This window comes from Emys orbicularis, chromosome 1, assembly GCF_028017835.1.
Source record: "Emys orbicularis isolate rEmyOrb1 chromosome 1, rEmyOrb1.hap1, whole genome shotgun sequence".
Taxonomy (NCBI): domain Eukaryota; kingdom Metazoa; phylum Chordata; order Testudines; family Emydidae; genus Emys; species Emys orbicularis.
In genome coordinates, this window is record NC_088683.1 from 215,882,340 (window position 1) to 215,895,230 (window position 12,891).

The 12,891-nt window shown below is 39.8% G+C and overlaps 1 protein-coding gene across 1 annotated transcript in view; it reads right to left on the minus strand.

Moving 5' to 3' along the window:
- Positions 1-3,517: 3,517 nt before the first annotated feature.
- The window catches only part of LANCL3 (LanC like family member 3), a 43,287-nt gene continuing 33,913 nt past the window's right edge, over positions 3,518-12,891 (minus strand). Inside the window, exons 2-5 of the mRNA XM_065397402.1 lie at positions 9,234-9,357; positions 8,383-8,580; positions 5,399-5,606; positions 3,518-3,677 (exon numbers count right to left, since the gene is read on the minus strand). Coding sequence (XP_065253474.1) covers positions 3,518-3,677; positions 5,399-5,606; positions 8,383-8,580; positions 9,234-9,357 — 690 coding nt within the window. The remainder of the gene's footprint in view (positions 3,678-5,398; positions 5,607-8,382; positions 8,581-9,233; positions 9,358-12,891) is intronic.

Genomic DNA, 12,891 nt, shown 5'->3' on the forward strand with positions numbered 1-12,891 from the left:
GGGTTTTGACACAGATCCCCATCTGCAGTGAAAACTCCTGAGACATAGCTAGTTGGTTACAATTAGGTTTTGTGGTGCCGGAGATAATGAAGAAAAAATTAAAATGTGATGATTACTGTGCTGCTATATAAATAGATTTTAAGTTCTAGGTTTTTTGCTTTTGACTGAATTGGGTGCATTGTGGTTCTTAGGTTTTATATACCAAAAACACTGTTTTTTCAGTCTGCATCTGTAAATAAGGCTGAAGGTAATAACTGCAGGATTAAAACAGCCCTGAGTCCAGATGATAGCAGAATCCAATTCTCTGTTTTAATTTAAGAAAAAAAAAATATTTCCAAGATTGTTTTTCACAATAGAATAAAAAGCAATTAGAGGAGTTTTCTAAATACTGCAACATGGATATTATTACTTTTATATTTTAACTGCGTGAATACTATGTACAATATAAGTTTAGAATTAAATAATATCAATAGGGCCCTACAAAATTCATGGTCATGAAAAACACATCACGGAACATGAAATCTGGTCTTTTGTGTACTTTTACCCTGTATTATACAGATTTAACGGGGGGAAACCAGCGTTTCTCAAATTGGGGGTTCTGACCCAAAAAGGAGTTGCAGGGGGGGTCGCAAGGTTATTTTAGGGGGGGGGGGCGCAGTATTGTCACCCTTACTTCTGCGCTGCCTTCAGAGCTGGGCGTCCAGAGAGCGGTGGCTGCTGATTGATGGCCCAACTCTGCAGACAGCAGCATAGAAGTAAGGGTGGCAATACCATACCATGCCATCCTTACTTCTGCACTGGTGCTGGTGGTGGCTTTGTCATCAAAGCTGGGCTCCCGGCTGGCAACCACCGCTCTCCAGCTGCCCAGCTCTGAAGGCAGTGCCACCACCAGCAACAGCACAGAAGCAAGAGTAGCAGTATCACAACTCCCCTACAATAACCTTGCGACCTCCCCAGCTCCTTTTTGGGTCAGGACCCCTACAATTACAACACAGTGGAATTTCAGATTTAAATAGCTGAAATCATGAAATTTATGATTTTTAAAATCCTATGACCATGAAATTGACCAAAATGGACTGTGAATTTGGTAGGGCCCTAAATATCAGGTTACAAGGATAAAACTGACAGGTCAAAAATTTCACCTTTCCTAAACACATTTAAAAAGGTCCAAATTCTGAAAAATCTGTTAGCCATCCAAAACACGGGGTGCAACCTAGAAAAAGATCCCAACTTCTCAGCTGAGTGATCGACTAGCAACAGATCTGGGATGTTGGGCTGACCTCTAATCTTGGGCACACATCTGAACATGCTGAGACAAATCCCATTCATATTACTTATCCTTGTTCTCCCACTGATTTCAGGTTTCAGCACAATAGGTACATACATGTGAGATGTACTGCCTCTGCACACAACAATGAAGCAAGTAATGATACACTTTGCATTTTGATAGTACTGTACATTCTGACATTCCCTTTCCTCCAAGGATCCCAAAGTGCTTGACAGACTGATACAAAAATAGATTGCTTTATACACCACTGAAATGCATTACTCAAAATGCAGCTACTTCTGGGGTGAAATAACTACTTAACACTGCACCACACCACCATACAACAGGGGTCTGATTCTTCAGCCCTTACTCATCCAAGTCATCCCATTAAATAAATTTATGTGAAAGGGGTTTGTGGGAGTGAGTAAGGATTAATAACATATATAAGGGCTGCAGCGTCTGACTCCATTCTATAGCCTGATCCAAAGCCATGGAAGTCAATGGGAATCCTTAAAGGATCAGGCCCTAAGAAAAGCTGAATCTTTTCCAGGTAAAAACGCAAGGGGAATGGCAGATCAGCAGAGTACTGGGATAGGGTTATGCACGTGTCAGTTTGTACACGTGAAGCCATTGGGTGTAATTTTTGACCTATCAGCCTTCCCACTCTCCCCTTAAATTCAATCATATTACTGTATTCCAGTATAAAGAAATATATTGGTGTGATATATTGTAAATACAGGCATTTGCTGCTACAGTATTTTAACAAATCTACATTTGCATTTTGTTTAGGTCTCAAATAGTCTCTCTCTCTCTCTATAAATAAAATACAATTTCTACCTATCCATGCTAGTGCAGTGTTACTGGACTGACCATAGATCTCAATAGCCACAAATCATTTGGGCATATACAATACCTTGTGTGGTACATTAGCAACATTACTGTGTTAACCAGAGAAATAAGTGGCTTTAGTTTTAAACTTTTTATCAGCCTTCTCCTAAGCCCAGTATTTGGGGTTCCATCAAAGGTCTGCATACAATTTGTATCTCTAAAGTGTATCACCCCAATTCATCAGGAAATTATTTTGTCAATCACTTTGTCAATCTCCATATATATGCTACAGTTCAAATAATGGATTAAAGGCAGTTTTTTCGATGACTGGCAATAAGAAATATTACCTAGTATCTGATACTGTGAGACTAGCACTTGACTTCTATACCCTTTCTATTTGCAGGTTGTTGTAGCCATGTTGGCCCCAGGATATTAGAGAGATGAGGTGGATGAGATAATATCTTTTATTGGACCAAGTTCTGTTGGTGAGAGACACAAGTTTTTGAGCTTACACAGAGCTCTTCTTCAAGTCTGACCTGAAGTTGGTCTAATAAAAAACATTACCTCACCCACCTTGTCTCTCTAAGACCTTTGCTACAGAATTTAGTGATCCAAGTCTTCTACATGGCTTCTGTTGATCTTCTTCATGAAAGAAGATGATATTGATAAAAAGATGGAGTACTACTACTACTACCATAAGGTGGTGATCGGGATTAGTGTTTCTTAGCACACACACAGTTTTGAAACTCGTGGTCAAATTTATGAATACATACATGAAACCCCACTGACTGCAATAGTAATATGGTACATGTGCAATTAAAGACAGAATGTAGCTGTATAACTGCTATTATATGCATATGGCAATGAAAAGCTTCCAAGATATAGGTACTTCTAGGGAAGGTGGTACTAGTATACTAGGAAATGTTTAATTAAGAAATCTCAGATTTTGCCTTTTCATACTTTAGTGACCTGTCTGTGTCACCTACAAGAGCATAGATGTATAATGTCCTATTTTATGGGTCTCTTTTAAAACCCATTGGATTAATCATTTTATTTCCCTTGCACGTCCCTACTGTTCAGATTTCCATTTTGTTTTTCTGTATAACCATCACGTTAAAGATTGTTAATGCCTCTTTCACTCTCATTTGAATAATCAGAAGACGTTACTTCAATTTTGAAAAACCACTTCATTCTCCCCTTTTATTTTTAAACTGTTAATTTTTTAAAATCCACATACTTCCCTCCCCAAACCCCAGTATATTTAGGCTTTTTCCTGACCCCCCCCCCCAGCAAAATTAAGGCTAGCATTAGTGGTACCACTGAATGTGGCTTATTTTGTAAATAGCCTCCCTTTACAGATAAGTGAAACTTCAGGTGCCCTGTGCATGGCTGTTCCAATGTGGCACTGGAGAACACCCTTCTCTAGACAAAGACACTGAAGAGAGGGAACTCGGCCTGGTTGGGCTGCAGCAAGTCAATCAGGAAACACACAGTCCCCGAGAAGCCTTCATACAGACTATATATGTTTTCTAATGCCCGGGAACCAGCCTTAAATTCTTCTGTAAATAAGAACTCTGCAAACCTAAGAAACAGTAAAGACAAAACAGAAGTCTTTATTACCTCTCTCTTTATGCAACTGGCTTTGGTGCCATTCCTGTGTATCTGTTCATTTGTCATTAGAAGGCTTCACGTCAACACATTCAATAGGAAGAATATTAATACACCTCTACCCCGATATAACGCGACCCGATATAACACGAATTCGGATATAACGGTAAAGCAGTGCTCTGGGAGGCGCGGGGCTGTGCACTCCGGCGGATCAAAGCAAGTTCGATATAACGCGGTTTCACCTATAACGCGGTAAGATTTTTTGGCTCCCGAGGACACCGTTATATTGGGGTAGAGGTGTAGTTTCACGTCTGCTAGTTATCTGACATTATCTGCAAATCTGTTTACACCTTTTTCCCCTCACCAAACTGAGGTCCATTTGATCAAGAACAGAAATGTTCCAATCTGTATTTATATATTTGACATGCTTGGTGCCCATCTGAGATCTACAAGCTTTTTTGTGTCTCTGTATAACATTTATAAGTGTATAAATGGAAGGGTTTTTTTAAAAAGTGTTTTTATATTGGTCTTTGTTTCATCAGGACCCAGCAGGACACAGAACAGCAATGCTTTCTGGATGGATGTGAAAAGCCCTGTATTACAGACATGATTAAGCAGGTGAAATACTCTCAAAATACTATAAAATGAGCAGCATTGAAAATAAGTCATTGTGATTCCGGAACCATTTCCTGCTTGCTAAGGAAAACGGAAACAAACATATCATCATTTAAAAGAGCTACAATATGTCAGAAAAAAATCTGAACTAAAAATAACTGCTCCCTGCTATAATTCTACATAGACCTCATCCCTTTTAAACCAGTATAAATAGGAAGTTGATGGAGTTACACTGATGTAAAACTGAGAGCAGAATGAGGCCTGTGTATGTGTGAAATATGTGGAGAAGCAAGATCCTGGTTTAGTTGCACTTCTATGTACTGACAGACAGTGTCACATGCTGTGAAAACCAGAGAGAATCAATATAATGAAACCAGCAGTTCATTTCACTCAGCTGTGTAGCAAGAGCTAGAATTCTCAGGTCTTTGTTCATAGGCTATGGAGATCTTCACTGCTGTATTTCTGAACAGGCCCAATCCATGCTGGTAATGGCTAAAAGTCAAGAACATGACACCTACTCAATAGTCTATGTTAGATGAGTTATGATCTTAGTCCCATACTTAGTGGGTGTGTATCCAAACCATATTTGGGGACTCTGAGTATTCAGAACTTCAGTGCCATCTAGAGCCATTCCTCTAGCCTTCACCCACCATGGCAACCATAGGGGGAGGTACAAAAAGTCAATAAGTAGCATGAGTTTAATCCCAGTCAAGGGTTGCGGAGTCCCACTACAAGCACCTCATCAGTTAATGTAATTAATTGCTCATGGCCCTATTTGGATGCAGACCCTAAAAAGAGGCTGGACTAGTCTGAGGAAGAAATAGGTTGTTAGAATGTAAAATCTGTTAGCATGTTCGGCTCTAGAGACAGAATGTCCCTGTTTAAATTGTTTGTGTTCTGCTGGCTCTGGGCATTTTTAGTTCTGTTTTGGATGTTTAAAGATTTAAGCTACTTGAAGGAATTGTGGGCATAGACTATGCAAGGTTCTGAGAGTGTTCTTTGTATTTCACCAAACTCAATAATAATAATAATAAACTCCAAAGCCAAAGTGAGGTGTTGCTGAATGGTGAGAATACTAACCTTTGTGCTCTGTAGATGTATTTAGAGTTCCCAGTAAGCCTATATAGGAGTAGGAACACATAGGCACTACCAGCCACTCCATGGCAAATTCCAGGTCCCTTCTTCAGCAGGCCCTTCTGCCATGTCAGTTCCCCACAGCGGATACAAGTGTCTAGATACTGGGGCTTCTTGGAAATCAGATAAGCTTTAGCAAACAGGTATGCAATACCTAGGGAAACAGCAGAGAAATCAGTTTTGTTTTTATAAGTACAGTCCAGCTGGTATAATGTTATATGATCAATACATAATAATATGGATATTCTCATCTATGATATATATTCACCTGAGTGTACACACCACATATGTGAGGGTGGTAGCAGAGTCATGTGATAAGTTGCATTTATCATGCACCTTTAAAAGTCTCACATGCAGTCACCCCACTAGCTGATCTCATTCCAGGACTAACATTCCAAACCCCATTTTTGTGTTTAAATCAGTCAGCCACAAGACAAGACATTTTCTTCTCTCCCAAAGATGTGGAGTTCCCCCACCAAATCACATTGACCCAAGATCAAGGATGGGCAATAATTAGTCTTGCAACAATGACAGGTTTAAGACCCAGTAGTTCTCAATTCTACAGAGCTAGAAATGAGAACTAACCCCCTTTCCAATGGGACACATTGCACTTTATTCTAGCCCTGGCAGATCTTGAGATGCTGGCTGTCAGTAATGTCCTTTTTATGTATCAAAAAGCCATTTTAAGTAATTTTTAGAGGGGGTTCAGTTTTATTAGTTATAATCTCCATGTGATCACTGTGCAGTTGGATTCACAGTAACTAAAAGACAGATGCTACATGAGAAGAGATACAAATACAGCCTGAATTTTTAAAAAAAATCAAGTTCTCAAAAAAACTTAAAAATAGCTCTCAGTGACATATACAAACTATATAGTGGCGTGGTATTGAGTAATGGCTGCATTACTCATGATTGATGAAGCGCACAACATAGAGGACTCGCAGGGAAAGGAAAATCAGAATATTTAGAAGGCTCTAAAAATTACCTCAAATAACTTTCCATTAAACATCCCAATTTTAACCACTTGATATCTTGGTGCTCCGAGGGCTAAGAGTAAGTGCTGTATCCCACTGGAAAGCCCCTGTTTTTTAATGGTATAAATCATACAGCTCTAGCCCTGCTGTGTTGTGAGGTAGCAGACTATCAATCGATCCCTGGGACAGGACTAAATACTGCCCATCCTGCACCACAAACTCGTATAATTTTGTGGGGAAATATTCGCCTTTGAGGAGGAAGCAAGAAACTTTCATCCAGTCGGCTGTTCCGTAATGAGAGATTGTGGCCGTTTGAAATTTCTTCATGGTTTGTAGTGTTAGAAGTACTGGCCGGGAGATGTGGGCAGAGGGCAGGTGAGCCTACCAAAGGGGCCTCTGCCACACAGATATCACCAGCACACACACAGTGGGCCAAACTCCCATTGGAGTCTAAATTTCTTTCTTTCCAAGAGAGAAATTAACTGAACAAAGCTGGTTTCACTTCCCTTCACCCACAGAGAAGGATCAGGAAAGAGGGACCTTCACTCCCTACACGTCAGGAAAAAGATAAAGCTTCGGCAGAATGCACAGTTAAGGGCTCTAATCATGTTGCACTATTTGCAATTTGAAAAGAAGATATTTAAAATACATGGTCTCTGCTCCTGAACTTTGTTTAACAAAATGAATGGTACTGGAGCACTGTGTCAATTTTTGCTGCTATCTCCTAGGTTTAGGTTACAAAGCCAGTAAGAACAGTTAGCCACTATGTCCTGGTGGGAAGTAATTTCAATATATAACAGCACAAGCAAACACTGCTAAAGCAAGAGTGAGAGCCTCAACTGGGGTCAGCATAGAACTCAGACAGAAACTTCCCCTCCTCCCCAGAGCTCTTAAATTTGGGGAAATTCCACAATTAACATTTTGCTAGTGCATACTCCTAGATCATAGACTTTAAGGCCAGAAGGGACCATCATGATCATCTAGTCTGACCTCCTGCACATTGCAGGCCACAGAATCTCACCCACCTACTCCTATAATAGACCCCTAACCTCTGGCTGAGTTACTGAAGTCCTAAAATCATGGTTCAAAGACTTCAAGTTACAGAGAATCCACCATTTACACTAGTGTAAAGCTGCAAGTGACCCGTGCCCCATGCTGCAGAGGAAGGTGAACACCCCCCACACCCCCCGGCCAGGTCTCTGCCAATTCTTTCCCAACCCCAAATACAGTGATCAGTTAGATCCTGAGCATGTGGGCAAGACCCACCAGGCAGATACCTGGGAAAGAATTCTCTAGAGCAACTCGGAGCCCTCCCCATGTAGGTGTTCCATCTCCAGCCATTGGACATATTTGCTACTTCCCTTCCCATAAAAAAATCCTTAGGTCAGATCTGTGCATAAGTGTACAATAGCAATAAACAGAAATAGGCTATGTTTGAGGGGAAGAGGCAAAAAACTTTTCCAGGCCCACCCATAAATACTAAAGTCTGGTATTGGCTGTGCCCCTTTCAGTACACTAAGGCTACCTTCACCCTCCAGCCAACCAGGACTTGCCTTGTAACTCGTATATATCATGCACTGAAGTCCCTGCTATGCATGGGAGCAAGGGCTTGGAATAGAGAGATCATACTTGGGCTCCTTGTATGAGGGTACAGGGCATTACAGCTAGGTCATCAGGTGACATATTGTACTATTGGATTTTAATGGCTTTTGTAACAACATATTTGAAAGTACCTCAAAGAGTTTTGGGAACTTCCTTCATTGCCTGATCTTCCACCTACTTCAGTAATAAACAAAAAAGCTTAACTGAAAAAAGCATGAACAATTTTGCTGCTTGACATAAATGGTAAAATCAGTAAAATTTGACCTGACGTTATTTTCTCAATGGAATCATTTAGTGTGAAAAGCATGTAATTGGTAACATCTGGCTACTTCACAGCATCAATTTGAAAAGGACCTGGAGCTCCATGACACCAGTGCAAAAGCTCATTCTCCCGCTCAATTGTCTCTCCCAGTTCAGGAGGCCAGTTGCTGTTCTGTTCTTGGTCCATAAGAAAGTCAATGCTCTGCCACACAAGCTCCTGATCTGCAGGCTGAAGGTACTCGTAATAGGACAGCAGCATCTGAAGGATGGATGAAAGGCCATGGGCTGCACCTGTAAAGAATAGAAATGGTTAAAAGAAGAATTATTTTTGATCACAGATCCATCACACTGCCTCTTTCTACTGGAAATAATTTCTGTGTGGTGCAGATGGGTGTTCTGTCTTGTTTTGACAGTTATAATATTGTGTTGAGTAAAGGTCTTATACATGCAACTCAAAGATTTGTTACCACTTACATCTTTCAGATTTCTACATTTAAAAAAAAACTCAGTATGAATTCACTCATTCTCACTATAGAGTGGCAACATTTGAGAATAATGAAAATTAAAGCGCAGATAAAAGATTTCTCTACTGCATTTCACAAATACATAACAGCTGCAAACTCCTCGCTTCAAAGAGGCAAAGGCCCCAACCCAGTGAGGAGTCTCACAAAATTTATGGAGTTTTCCCTTATTACAAGTTTTTCTGCAGAAGGGAAATATTGGAGCCTAGTGGGAATATGCAGTGTATAACTAGCACTAATCATTGCATTCATTTTAGGTGGCCCACATACAATATCTGTCCATTTACCTGTATGACCATTTGTTTGTTAGGAAAAGCAGACTGTACACATTGTTTGCCTGCCAATGTCTTGTTTCTAAGTGGTCTATTATCTTGGTGTCAAAGCAATGCCTTGGTTTCTAAGTGGTTGGTATGTTCTACTCACCAAGGTATTCTGTTCCATAATAAGAGTACATGAGTGGGCATGGTTTCCTCTTCTTCACAGCATACTGCTTCCCAGATTCTAATATAGCCTGGCAAATTGATCTGATCTGCACTGGGGTCAACATCTAAGCAGAAAACACCAAAAGAGACAGATTGTTATAACAATTTTCCCTTTTAAAAGTTATACAGCTCCCTCTTTTTCATCCTGGCACATATATTAGAGCATTGCCTCTGTGTGCATGCTAGAATGTATGCTGTAATGTTATTAACAATAACAATCATTTATATAGTGTGGTAGGATTACACAACGTCTCACACATACAGGCCTAAATCCTGCTTCAACTAAGTCAGTGACAAAATTCCCATTGATTTCAATGGGATCAGAGTAAGGCCCAATGAAAGAGAGATGCTCGCTCTTCCACAGATTTTACAGTCTAAGTGAAATGTGATAAACAAGCAGAAGATGAGACACAAGACAACAGCTCAGGGAATGGAGAGTGTGCAGTTACTAATGACAAGGAGAAAGGAGAGATTCTTAGAAAAAGTGGATTGTAAGGAGGAGCCAGGGGGCTTGGTGGATGAATGCTGACAGGCTGTTCCAGGCATAAGGAACAACATGTAAGGAGCTTTTAAGCAACATAACACAAGAAGAAAGGGAGAAGGTATTAAATTGGAGGAAGGCGCATTACATTTTCTTGTTTGTTTCATTTGTAGTTGTAGTTGAGGATTAAGTGTTGGTATAGGAGACACTTGGGTTAAGGAACATCCTATCACACAACATGTCTGGGTGCATACCTCTTATCTCAAGGCAACATTACTGAAAATAAAGTGGTTAGTGGTTGTACAGCTGGTTAGAGGGTAGCTGTTTGCAATGCTTTATCACCACAAACAGGTCAAAGCTGCCTTTGTGTTTATTGATTGGTAAATAATTGGATGATGGCCCACCTTACAGCATTAGAAGGAAAAGGTGGCTACCTATTAATTTGTTTCATAGGAAATGTACTTTTTCAAGAACAGACTTTGTATCTCAGTAGTCAATTAGGAATCTGTTTTACATTTTCTTAATTAGGGCTCTAATGATATGCACTTTCCTGTGTTCATTAGCAATTTCCTCTCTACCACTCACATCTGTTACTGGCTGACCTTCACTTAGGAAGCTGAGAGAGGTTCATTTCTAGGCATTTTAATTGCCTGAATCATTAATTCAGGTGTAGTCTGTAGGAAAAAAGCATTTCACAAATAATCCTTTTTCCCTCTTGTGAAGAGAGAAATAGAAGAGAAAAGTGACATCAGGAGGCAGAGAAATAAAAAAGGAATATAATGAATCCTGACAGGACTAGTAACAGAAATAAAAATTAATGATAACCTTACCATTGCTCCTTTCAAACAGTCTCAAATAAACTACTTGTGCTATAGGACTTATAATGAGCTCTTCATTTTAAAGAATGCTTTTTGAACTGTCAAGTATGCAGGCAACGTTCTTGAAAAGTTATGCACCCTTGTCGGATGAGCAAAATGAGGCGAATGTAGTTGGTGTTATTTAGGCCTTGACAGGAAGAAAACGGTTGGAAAATCTCTCTCTGTTACCTCACTTGTACCCAAATAAAGTGTTCTCTGCTACAAACTGCTCAAAGTGACTGTGATATTTGTACACCCCCTTGCACAACAGAACCCTGATCAGAGTTTTTTAGTGTTACTGCAATACAAACGAATAAGGTTATTAATAATCATAGACTTCACTCATTTTTTGCTAGTGTCACCTTAGTCTAGTCACCTTAGGTTCACTGCATTTGCACCAATGGCTCTGAATTCTTTTCAGTTTTGTGATTATCATACAATCATAGAAATGGAGGGCTGGAAGAGACCTCAAGAGGTCATCTAGTCCAGCCCCCTGAAATGAGGCGGGACCAGGTATACATAAACCATCCCTGACAGGTGTTTGTCTAACCTGTTCTTAAAAACCTCCAACGACAGGGATTCCACAAACACCCTTGGAAGACCATTCTAGAGCTTAACTATGCTTATAGTTAGAAAGCTTTTTCTAATATCTCTAACCTAAATCTCTCTTACTATAGATTAAGCAGATTTCATCTTGTCCTGCCTTCAGTAGACACAGAGTACTCTTTGTAACAGCCATTAACATATTTGAAGATTATTAGCTCCCCCTCTCAGTCTTCTTTTCTCAAGACTAAATATGCCCAGGTTTTTTAACTTTTCCTCAGAGGTCAGGTTTTCTAAACCTCTTATCATTTTTGTTGCTCTCCTCCGGACTCTCTCCAATTTGTCCACATCTTTCTTAAACTGTCATGCCCAGAACTGTACACAGTACTCCAGCTGAAGCCTCACCAGTGCAGTGTAGAGCAAGATAATTACCTCCCTGGTCTAACACCCTGACACCCTGGTTAAAATACCCCAAAACTATATGAGTCTTTTTCACAACTGCATCACACTGTTGACTCATGTTCAATTTGTAATCCACAATAACCCCCAGATGAGGAGTAGTCAATAGGTGGATCGCAGGCCCAATCTGGACTGCCAGACTCTTTTGAACGGACCCCCAAAATCTTTTAAATTTACTTATTATTGTTGGGGTTTTTTATTATTTTCTCTGGAGTCTGGGCCTTCACCAAGAAATCTGGACTTTGACAAAAACTAATTGATTACCCCTGCCCCAGATCCTTTTCAGCAGTATTACTGCCTAGCCATGTATTCCCCATTTTGCAGCTGCTCATTTGATTTTTTTCTTCCTAAGTGAAGTACTGTGCACTCGGCTTTACTGAATTTCATCTTGTTTATTTCAGATCAATTCTCCAATTTGTCAAGGTTTGAATTCTAATCCTGTCCTCCAAAGTGCTTACAACCCCTCCCAGTTTGGCATCATCTGCAAATTTCATAAGCATACTCTCCACTGCATTATCCACGTCATTAATGAAAATATTGAATAGTACTGGACCCAGAACTGACCCCTGTGGAGCCCATTGGATATGTCCTCCAAGTTCAACAGTAAACCATTGATAACTACTCTTAGTTTCAGTTAGGCTTGTGTTAAGAATCCTAAACAATTTTTCTTTTGAAAAGAAATATGAATTAGGGGCTTGTCCTTAGATCCTCCATCACAGTGTCTTTAAAAAAACAAAAAGAAACAAAAAAACAGTGTCATTTAATCCTGGACCTCAAACACAACCATATGATCATTGCATGGTATTATTACAGGGCAGAATTAAGCATGCTTGGGTTATTTAATGTGCATTTCCATAAACACACTTGGATTTCTTTTAAATTTAATCTCGGCTCACAGTTGCCTGGGAAAAGGACATCTCTGTAATGTTTTTATCCTAAATTATTGATATATGCTCTCAATTTTAACTCCATTTTAATATTTTTTTTCCTGGAAATTACTGTAGTATTGCATTTTATTTGTGATTTTCCTTTGAGCCATCAAAAAAATAGACAGAAGCACCAACTGCAAATTGTTAGGAAGGATAAACTGTATACCGACTCCAACCAACTCCAAACCATCTGTGAGATGTTTGATGGTGAAAAAAATAAGGGCAGTAGGGAAATGCTCTTGTAATCCATACAAATCCTTGTCTTTGAGGTAGTTGGAATTCTGGGAAACTGTTTTTCCCAGGCCACTTCAAAGGCTGTCAGATTTAATA